Source organism: Camelus bactrianus, chromosome 18 (genome assembly GCF_048773025.1).
Source record: "Camelus bactrianus isolate YW-2024 breed Bactrian camel chromosome 18, ASM4877302v1, whole genome shotgun sequence".
Taxonomy (NCBI): Eukaryota; Metazoa; Chordata; class Mammalia; order Artiodactyla; family Camelidae; genus Camelus; species Camelus bactrianus.
Window position 1 is genome coordinate 27,491,322 of NC_133556.1, and position 9,896 is coordinate 27,501,217.

A 9,896-nucleotide genomic window follows, 5' to 3' on the forward strand; every position below is an offset into this window, starting at 1 on the left:
AGAGGGCTCCTTGGGATGACTGGCTTATCTCTGGGCAGTCCTCAGTAAGGGGTAGAGGCATGAAGATGGAAGTTCATACCAGTGACTTCCCACCTATTTGGAGTGCCTTCTTTATTTTTGCCTGAGGCCAAAAAATAAGTTTTTGTGCCTTTGCCCTGGGGGTGGGCCATGAAGTAACAGGACCTGAACAGTCGCTTTATTTCAATGGACAAGGCAGGCACTCCACTGGACACAACTTTATTCACTAGGACCAGAAACAAAAGCTCTCAGAAGACTTGACTTGAAGATTTTAGTACAAGGTGGAGCTCCTTGCCCACCCCTCGCTTGACCGCAGCAAGCACTGGCCTCAGCTGTGGGCCGGGCCCAGTACGGTACCCTGGGCAGCAGGTGAAGGCTGGCAGTCCTAGTTTCCCTGACATTTCTGTGACTTCCCACATGCAATTCACTGCATTACAAAGCCACAGCCTTGGCATCCTCCAAGGTAACGTGAAAGACCCTGTTGGCAGCCGGGGCCTCCGAGTGGGTGGGCCATGAGCAGGCCGCTCTGGTCCTTGGAGCACAGATGCATGATGTTATTTGCAGTGAGGCCCGCTGCCCCAGGCATGGACAGGAATTAGGCTTTTTCCTTCCTGGGCAGCATATGCAACAGAAGACATGGCTTTCTAGGCAATTAGGCACTGGATGCATGCTCCTCAGAGCTGGGCGTGCCCAGGAGGGGGCAGCAGAGTGCCATGGTGGGAGGCACCCGGCAGTCTATACACTGTGGGGGCCCATCTGGTGCAGAAGATGGTTGCTTTTCTGTGAGGGCCTTGATGGCAAGGCCTTCAGGCAGGAGAAGGTGAAGGAGGCCTGTGGACCTTTTGGCTTCCTGAGGCCCATTTATTGGGACCAAGGGTCTAGATGGCTGCCCAGATGTGGGCTTGTTAGAAACAGATACCCTGGGGTTGACTGCTGGGTGATGACATCAGGGACATGTAGACTCTGTCCAGCCTTCCAGAAGGATACCCCAGTGGCTGTGCCCAGCCAGGTTCAGGGTCTGCAGCAGAAGGCCCCCCGGCCCTCCCTCCTGACATAGTCGTGCAGCAGAAAGCGATGCTCGCTGGGGGCCTTCGTGGAGCGCTGCTTCAGCTCCCTGTGGGGCAGGGATGACCATGGAACAGGGTGGCCTATGCCTCCAACAAAGGGATTCAGACCCTAGGTCTGCGGGGGGGGGCGATTCTTCCTGGTGACTGGCAGGACTTACTTTGCTATGGCCGTGAAGGCCAAGTCCACGTTAAGGCCCGTCTTGGCGCTGGTCTCCATGAATGGTAGCCCGTACTCCTGCAAACAGCCAGCTGCAGACTGATGGGGACAGCCCCAGCCCTGAAGCCTCAAGGGCACCCCCTGGCCATGCTGCAAACCCCAACTCACCTTAGCCAGTTTCTCCCCATCCTCCCTCTTCACCACACGCTCCTGAGCAGAGTCCACCTGGTACAAGAGTCTGGGTAAGAGCTGGCCCCGGGTTCACTTCCCTACCACCCTTCCCCCCTGCAGAGCCAGGGGAGAGAAGACAGGCTGGGGTGCCCACCTTGTTCCCCAGCAGCATGAGCACCACGTCGTGCTGGGCGTACTCTTGGATCTCTGCCAGCCAGGCCTGTTCGGGAAGAGCTGAGGCCAGGCTGGAAGCTAGTGCTCCCAGCAACCCCTGGCCCCTCCAGGACACCTCACAGGGTGCCACAGGGTGCCTCTCAGTGTTTGGCTAAGAGGGTCAGAACCAGTGCTCCTTGTGTGCTGTTCCGGAGGGAATCCAACAGGTACCTTATCTCAGGTGTTGGGCTGCTGAACTGGAAAGTCACTCAGGCCCCCTGCAGCTCACGGTCAACCTGAGCCACCATACTTGGGCCATGAAGAAGGGTTCTTTCCTCCTCCCCACTATCAGTAGGGCCCTCAGAACTCTGGAACCCTGATGCCATCTATGGTCAAGCTCCATTATGACCTGTCACCCCAACCAGGAAGGAAGCCACTGACCTGGATGCTGTCAAAGGAGGCCTTGTTGGTGACATCATAGAGCAACAGCAGTGCTGGGGGCAGAGGGCAAATGAGGATACCCCCTGGAGCCCATGGCGGCTCCCCATCCATCACCCACACCCTCACATGTCACACCCTTGGCGCTTCTGCCTCCTTCACACCCTGGGCACCCTCCTCCAAGCAGAAGCCTAGGGAGCAGAACACCCACAGAGCATGGCCCCAATTCCCTGGGGCTGCATGCCCACGAGCTCACCATGAGCGTCACGGTAGTAGGCGTGCGTGACACTGCGGAACCGTTCCTGGCCGGCTGTGTCCCAGATCTGCGGCAAGGGGTATGGTCCAGCGGTCAGGGCTGCTCAGTCCCTCCAGGTGCCCCCTACCCTCAACTCCCCCCAGTCACCCCTCACCTGCAGCTTCACCTTCGTGCCATCCACATTCAGCACTTTGTTCTGAAACACAACCAGCCAGCTTCAGTGAGGGCCCAGGGCCAAATGCACCATCCTAGGCAGCAGCTAGACCCATGCCACCCTCCATCAGAGGAGGGGGGAGCAACGGGAGGGCCAAGGATAGGGTGGGGAGGCAGGCAATGCCAGGGGGCCCCTGGTGTGCCCCTGAATTCATTATCCTGTGGGTCCCTCAGTTGGCTGGGCTCTGCCTCCAATGCCCACCTCCTGGTTCGCTGCACTCTACCTGCAAATAATGCTTCCACTTGGATCTAAGTCCAAGAGTCCACCTAGATTTCCCCCTATACCGGCTACACCTCCTGCTGGTGACCTGTGCATGGAGGGTGCCCAAGCCACTCCAGCTCAGATGGTCATCCTGATGGACTTGAAGGTTGCCACCCTCCCTGGCCTGCTGTGTCCAATTCTGAGCCAAGTGTTTCTTCCTCTGCCCATCCTGGAGGCCTGGCACACAGCCCCACCAGCTCCACTGCCCTTGTGGGCCCCTTGTCGCCATCCATCCATCAGTCACTGAGTCCTGCTGCTCTGTGCCACCTCCCACAGCGCCTCTGAAGCCCAGCCCCCTCCCCCTGCTCTCCTTCACCCCAGCTGCCCTCCTCTCCTTGGTGCCCAGCTTCCCTGTGCCTACTTCCCATTTCAGCTGCACCCTACACACCTCTCCTCTCCCCTGTGCTCAGTGCAGAATGCAGACCCCTGCGCTCATAGGCCTCAAGGCCCTGCCCCAGCCCCTCTCACAGGCCACAGGCACCTCTCACAGCCCTGCACGCGCTGCTCCTTTTGCTTAGAGCCACGTGCTTGACCAGTGTGTGACCCCAGGCCCATTACTAACACTCTGCCTCAGTTTCCCCACCCACAAATGGAGAGAAACAGGGTGCCCATTGTATGACTGCTCCAGTTACTTTCAGATCTACTATATGCAAAGCACTGAGAACTGAGTCTGGCCCAGAGTAGGGCTGAAGGGTTTGTTGTGATTTAATAGCCCCTCTCCCAGCTCAGACAGCAGGCAGCTCCCTGAGGACGGGGCCCAAGGCAGTTAGCAGAGTCCAGAACTTGGCCTGGTACCCAGTGGATGTTTGATATGTGCTTGCTGGCTGGCGATGCTCCCTAACTGGGCTCTCCCAGTTCAAGACTAGAGACAGGGAGGGGCCCAACCCCAGTTCCTATCTGCCAGGGTGGGGGCAGGGGGCTGCTAACCACCAGCAGAGGCCCCAGGTGGCAGGATCCTCACCACCTCCCTCTTTGCTGAGCTCCTGCTGTCAGGGTGCTTCTGGGTCTCCTGGGAACCAAGAGCAGCCATCTGCCCAGCTGCAGGAAGGCTGGGGAGGACACCCCGCCTTCCCCGGCACCCTGAGTAGGGGTGTGAACCACACAGCCTCACCTCCCTCACCACCTGCCCCCAGAGCCAAGAGGGAAGTGAGAAGCGGGGAGGTGAGGCCAGAACAGGCAAAGGGCCAGGCCTACACCTCCCCCTTCTGGTATTTCAACCCTTACTTCACCTGAGAGGACTTGAGGGGCTCTTCCTCCCCACACAGGGCAGAGAGCAGCTCCCCAGACTGGAGGGAACCCCCCTTCCCAGTCCCCCAATGGGCCTCCCTCCCAGCCTTCTGCTGACTGGGTCTAATTAAAGGGTGAGAAAAATGCAAATTTGGGATTTGCTGAGAACACACCAGCACCTTGGCACGCGGAATTAAGACTGATGCCAGAGCCCCACAGGCCTAGGGCTGTGGCCACCATCGTTCCCCCGTGACTCCACAGGCTGCTTGGGGTGCTGGAGTGGCTCTTGGGGAGCGAAGAGTCCAGGGTCACCCCTCAGAAGGACCCCAGGACATGGCTCTTTGGCAGGGGATAAGGTGGTGATTGGCTTTGGCAGGGGAGAGCAGCCAGGTGGGAGCATTTCCCATGAGTCTCCTCACCCAACCAAGAGCAGGGACTTCTCCCCAGCTCTGGGACAGGGTGTGTGCTTGAGTGCCAGAGCCACCTGTCTTCTAGGTCCTGGGCAGGCCACCCGGCACCTGAGGGCCCCCTATACAATGTGACAGTGATGCTGTCCTCCTGAGTGGATATGGATCTTGAGTTCCCACTGATAGCCACCACCGTAGGGGCACCAGCACCCATTCCCCACAAGGCACAAGATACAGCCCCCAAGGTCATGCCAGTCCTGGGCACAGGGGTATCATCTCTGCTTCAGTCAGATACAGCCACCACCTGTCTCCAAGACACTTGGGGTGTCAGGAGGCAGGCAGCTTGGTGGTTAAGGTGTCCCACCTCAACCACACTGACCGTGGGAGCCAGCTCCATCTCTTGAGCCTGTCTGTGCCACAGGGATAATGGAGAACCAAATGCCCAGGGGTGTTGTGAAAACCCAGTGAGCTGGTGTTAGGGCCCAGGGCATGGATGGGCCCAGTCAGTGCTTGAGACATCAGCCTCCACTCTTACCCGGAAGTCGATGCCCACGGTGGAGATGAAGGTTCCTGCCAGGAAAGCCCCATCCTTGAAGCGCACCAGTAGGCAGGTCTTCCCCACGCCCGAGTCCCCAACCAGCATCACCTGGGGCACGAAGGAGGGGCAGACAGGACTTGGGGACTGGCCCAAAAGGTATCTAGTCTTCCCAAAGCTGGCCTGATCATAGAGGGGCTGTGGGTGAGGGGCAGGAGTAGAGGGAGGTATCCTAGGTTGGCAGGTTCAGCAGGGCCTGGGGGAGACACAGGGCCTGGGCCTCCAGTTTCCACCTCTAGAAGGTTCTATCCCCTCTGTACTGAAAAATGGCCCATCTCAATCAGTGGGGTGTGGGAGCAGCTGCCTACATCCAGGGCGCTACCTGGACACCTTGCGTGATCTAGAAGGGGAGCATTTAGGGCTTAGTGGGGAGCAGAACTTGGGGACCTCCTGAGAGGCCTCTGTGCCAGGAGGCTTCTTCCAATCCCAGTAAGACTCTAGAGGAATTTGCCAAATGAGGGTCAAATCTTGGTGTGAGGAGGGGCCGAGGCCATGTCTGTGGACAAGGAGGAGCAGTCAGGCCTCCCCCCCGCCCCATCCCCTGGCCTGTTGCCAAAATCTCCAAAACCCAAAGATGGTCCTGCCACCCCAGTCCCCCACAATTCATAATAGCTTCTGCCTTGGCCTGAAAGAGGCCCTAGCACTCCCCACCCAGCTGGCAAAGCTGTTCTTAGTCTCTCCCACTAAAAAGAGGAGACCCAAAGACCCTGGGAGGTAACAGAACACAGCATATGGGAAATGATGAGACGGGCCTGGGTGGGGGCAGGAGTATTAAGGAGTAGGACACCTGCCAGGCTCTGACTTCCGCAAGACCTCTTGTCCCGCCCAGCCAGCTGGGTAGGGGGCAGGCCTTGCCAGATGTTGGGTATCCCAAGACCAGGTTTGACAGCTGTGTATGTGTGTGCGTGCGATGCACCGCACCAGCCGTGCCAGCTGCGGGGTGCTGCTGGAGCCAGCTCCGCGCTGAAGGTCCGCAGGGCCCCGCTCCCTTTCCCGCGACCCCCCTCCCCGCTCGGCTCGGGCCGGACGCCACCTGCTGCTCTCGCATGGGGCTAGGGGTACTCGGCTCACCTTGAAGGCGACGTCGTAGAAGTCGCCGCCGCTGCCAAGCGGAGACTGGCCCTGCTGCAGGAGCCCGTTGGGCGACGTCTTGGAGCCGGGGCACGCAGTCCCGGGGCGCACCAGCCGGGGCCCGTTGGCTGCGGGCAGTGCGGAGGTAGCCGGCGCGCTGCCTCCTTTGCTCTTGGGGGTCTTTTTCCTGGACATGGCTGGCGGGCTGGCGGGCTGGCGGGCGCTCAGTGCGCTCCTGCTGCAGCCGCCGCCCCCCGGGCCGCCCTGCTCCCCGCGCCCTCAGAGTCAGACCTGGTCCCGAAGCTGAAGCCGTCCGGCGGGGTCAGCGGCGGCGGCGGCGGCGGCGGCGGCATCCCGGGCGCCCCGCTCAGCGCCGCCCCGCCCCCGCCGCCCCACAACCCCACAGCCACTCAGGACAGGCCTCTCGCCGCCGCCACCAATGGCCAGCCTGAGGCGGGGCCATGCTAATAAGTTGGCCGCCCCTGGGGCGGGGTCAGGAGGCTCAGGCTCTGCGCTGGGTGCGCGGGATCTCAGCGCCTCTGCCGGGTTGGGGGCAGTTCCCGCCCCGCCCTAGGCGCCGCGACGCAGCTCCATAGCTGAGTCTATGCTTGGGTGCGGGTGTGGGGCGGTGGACCTGGGTGACGGAGCACCCGGCATTCTGTAGCTTCTCTGCTTTTTGTGCGCCACTCTGCCCCGCGCTGCCCCTTGCCTAGTGACCTCCACTGGATCCCCTCCTGGCCTGGGACGAGGAAAGTGCCCTGAGGTGGGGGCAGTGAGGCAGTGAGGCAGTGGGCCTGCATGGGGTGGGCACCCTGGCGTTCTGTCCCTTCTCAACCAGAGATGCCACCTGGCCTGCTGAGGCACCGCCCCACTCTCTTCCAGGGCAGGCGGGTCCACGAAGCTCCAACACTCGAGCCTGGCAAACAAACCCGGGTGCGCCCCACCACTTAGGGCTCTGCTGACAGCTGGTTATCACGGACAGGACACAGCGGCCAGGCTGAGCGGCAGGGATGAGCCTGAAGGGCGTTCTCCCCCGCAGATTCTGCTCGCGGGGCTGAAGCTTCAGGATCCTTGGGGAAAGGGAAGTCAGTGTCACAGCTAGCAGCCTGCCCTCTGAGGGTCCCCTCCCCTGGGGCTCTGCCCTCGGGGGTCTGGGAGGTGAAGGAGATCGGAGGCCCCTGGGCTGGGCTGTGGCTGGCCCCTTAACTTTCTAGTGCTTCCAATTGCTGATCATCCAAACCCCTCTCCAGGGCCTGACACCAGCTCCCTACCTGGGCTGCCTGGGGCTCTGTACCAGGACTCCCACCCAAGATGCTCTGGGTTTTGAGAATGAGGCTGAGTTGGTCTTGCAATCCTGGGAGTGGTAAGCCAAGATGCCCCTCTCCTAGGGCTTGGGAGTATCAGGTGCAGACGAAGGGCAGCACCCCTGCTCTGTACTCCTCCGGCCTGAGACATGACAGCTGTCACCAGGATCCTGGGCCCTTCAGAGGCCTGAGCTCTCTCAGCTGGCAATGCCCAGAGCCAAAATAATTACAATGGGCAGAAGCTACCTCTCAGATTCAGAGGTCTGGGAAAACATAGATGGAAGGATGTTGCTCAGCAAAGCAATTCCTCGAGAGGGCCTGGCAGGGCCCTGCACAGGAGAGGCTGTGGAAAGCTGCCCTTTACCAAGCACCATTGTGTGATAGGTACATGTCATCTTTAAAACTATTCTGTGAGGTGGGTGCTGCTATGATTCCCCATCTTCAGATGGGAAACTGAGGCCTGGAGAGGGGGAGGGAGCTGTCCAAGGTCCCAGCCAGGAAGTGGCAGAGCCAGGATTTGTACCTGGGAACTGGCTCCGGAGAGCATAAAATGTCCCCTGGCAGGGTTTGCCCAGGGGTTCCCTAAAGGTGGAGACCTATCCCTCATGGCCATATCAGAGCAGGGGGGCCAATTTGAGGAAGTCCTCTGAGGGCCCTCCACCTCCTTTCCTGTCTCACTCCTCTGGCTCCCCACTTCTTCCAGGCCGATGTTTAGATGTATAGTTAGTCTACAGAGGCCTCGGGATGCTGGGTTCCCAATGCTGTGGCCCTGGGGACTCCAGGTGTCTCACCTCCAGGAGGCCAACTTCAGGGTGGCTGGCTCAGGATCTCAGCTAGCCAATACTCACTGACCCCAGCATCCTAGGCAGTGGGTTCCCTGCGGATATCCTCCTGCCAGCTGCTGCCAGAGCATGCCCAGGGCCTTGGAGCCACAGAGGAGTTTGAGTGTCTTAGGGGTGGTGCTGCAGGTAGGGCACCCTAAGTTGGGGGAGGAGTGCTGGTGGGGTAACTAGGAAGAAGAGAAGCAGGCATTCTAGAGAGAGTGAGAAGCTAGGAAAGGAGGGAAGCTGAGAGCAGCAGAGGAGAAAAAATTTACCTTGCAACCTTTAAAATTAGGAGAGTATGTAGAAATCCAGGTCTCTGGTTGCTCTTGAAAAGAGGGAATTCTGGGTCCCTGGGTCACAGCACCCCGCCTGCCTTTCTTGCCTTCCAGCAGATCTCCTAATCTTTGATCATTATGTCTCTTGGTTCTTCTATTTGCCATCTGTCTCACCCTCTGGAATGTAAGCTCTCTGGACACAGGAAGCAGCTTGTCTTGGTTACTGTCATATCCCTAGCAGCTGGCTCCAGGCCTCAATAAACAATTAAATTGGTGAAAGAAATATGAGTTAGAAACACGGGCCCAACTTCAAGGGAACACGTCATTGCTAATGAGGATTTAAGGCAGAACATGCCTCAACATGCAATGAAAATAAGACTAATGTGATAAGTAATGAGAGTAAGGCTTTGTGGAGCAGGGGCATTTGCAGTGGGCTTTGAAGATTGAGCAGGAGTCCAACAGGAGTGGAGATACAGAAACTTGCCAGGTGGCGAGAGTGAATATGTGCAGGCTTGGAGTGCCAGTAGGTAGGAACTTTGAGCAGAAGAGGCCAAAGTGTGGTCCAGGTGCTTGGAGGAAATGGGAGGTATTCCATTTGGTAACATAGGACGGGACTAGATCGTAAGGTGAATTTGAATGTTTTGCCTAGGAGCTTGGAAAGTGTTCAGTGAGAAGTAGGGAGACATGCGTGGTTTCTGAGCAGGGCAACAGAGAGAGGGCACTGCTTTAGGAATATAGGGAGTGGCCAGGAGGCGGTGGATGGTGCAGCCTGGGGATGGGGAAATGAGTTTGAGGAGGATTGCAGTAATCCATGGGGAAATAATGGGGACAGAGGGAACCTCCAGGAGAGGCAGAATCTGCAGGCCTAGAGGTGAGGCAAGGAAGAGTTAGAGCCCATGTGGCAGAGACAGCGGGGTGCTGAGATGAATTAAAAAGGGAAAATTCTTTGCTACTTCTCCCAAGATGGGGACAATCTGTATCTCTTGCCCTGGGGTCAGGGTAGGGGCTGTGATCGCTTTGAGCAATAGATACGGCAGAAGTGAACCTATGCCTGTTTCAGGACCCAAACCTTACACTTTGGCAGCTCTCCCTTCCTGTCTCCGGGAGCACTCATTCTTGGAACCCAGCTGCCATACTGTAAGAAAGCCCAAGTCACCCCATGGAGAAGCCCAGGTGGGAAGGACCCCATTTGTCAGCCACGTGAGTAAAGAGGACAACTTGGCAGATTCCATGCAGAACAGAGGTAAGCCATCTCCACTGAGCCTTGCCCACAGTGCAGACTCAAGCATTTGGGGATGTCTTTTATACAGCAAGAGATACCTAGAATAGAGACACAAGGGGGAAAAGGGGCCAATTTGATGGGAATGGTCAGGAGGGTGGCTCCGGCTGGACCAGGTGATGTCCAGATTCTCGGGTCTTCAGATCTAGAGAGAAGACCCCTTACGGGCCAGGGTGGGT

General features: G+C 58.6%; 1 protein-coding gene across 2 annotated transcripts; it reads right to left on the bottom strand.

Annotated features, from left to right (window-relative positions):
* Positions 1–221: 221 nt before the first annotated feature.
* RAB26 (RAB26, member RAS oncogene family) lies at positions 222–8,592 on the bottom strand. 2 transcript variants are annotated; one of them, XM_010949882.2, is made up of 10 exons: positions 8,436–8,591; positions 6,036–7,105; positions 4,905–5,015; positions 2,415–2,456; positions 2,261–2,327; positions 2,008–2,060; positions 1,568–1,633; positions 1,411–1,467; positions 1,244–1,320; positions 222–1,132 (listed from the first exon to the last, which is right to left on the bottom strand). In XM_010949882.2, exons 2-10 carry the CDS (start codon positions 6,228–6,230, stop codon positions 1,030–1,032), a joined length of 771 nt encoding a protein of 256 aa, XP_010948184.2. In that variant the 5' UTR covers positions 6,231–7,105; positions 8,436–8,591; the 3' UTR covers positions 222–1,029. The 2 variants fall into 2 exon arrangements, with proteins under 2 accessions (XP_010948184.2, XP_074202623.1); XM_074346522.1 differs by having other exon boundaries at positions 1,244–1,467; positions 8,436–8,592.
* Positions 8,593–9,896: the final 1,304 nt, after the last annotated feature.

Excerpts from the sequence above, each read along its gene's own strand:
- RAB26 (XM_074346522.1), bottom strand. The coding sequence starts at position 6,230 with ATGTCCAGGAAAAAGACCCCCAAGAGCAAAGGAGGCAGCGCGCCGGCT. Across the intron at positions 1,468-1,567 it reads TCATGCTGCTGGGGAACAAG|GTGGACTCTGCTCAGGAGCG; the intron begins GTGGGCACCCCA and ends CTCTTGTACCAG. Across the intron at positions 1,133-1,243 it reads GCCTTCACGGCCATAGCAAA|GGAGCTGAAGCAGCGCTCCA; the intron begins GTAAGTCCTGCC and ends CCTGCCCCACAG.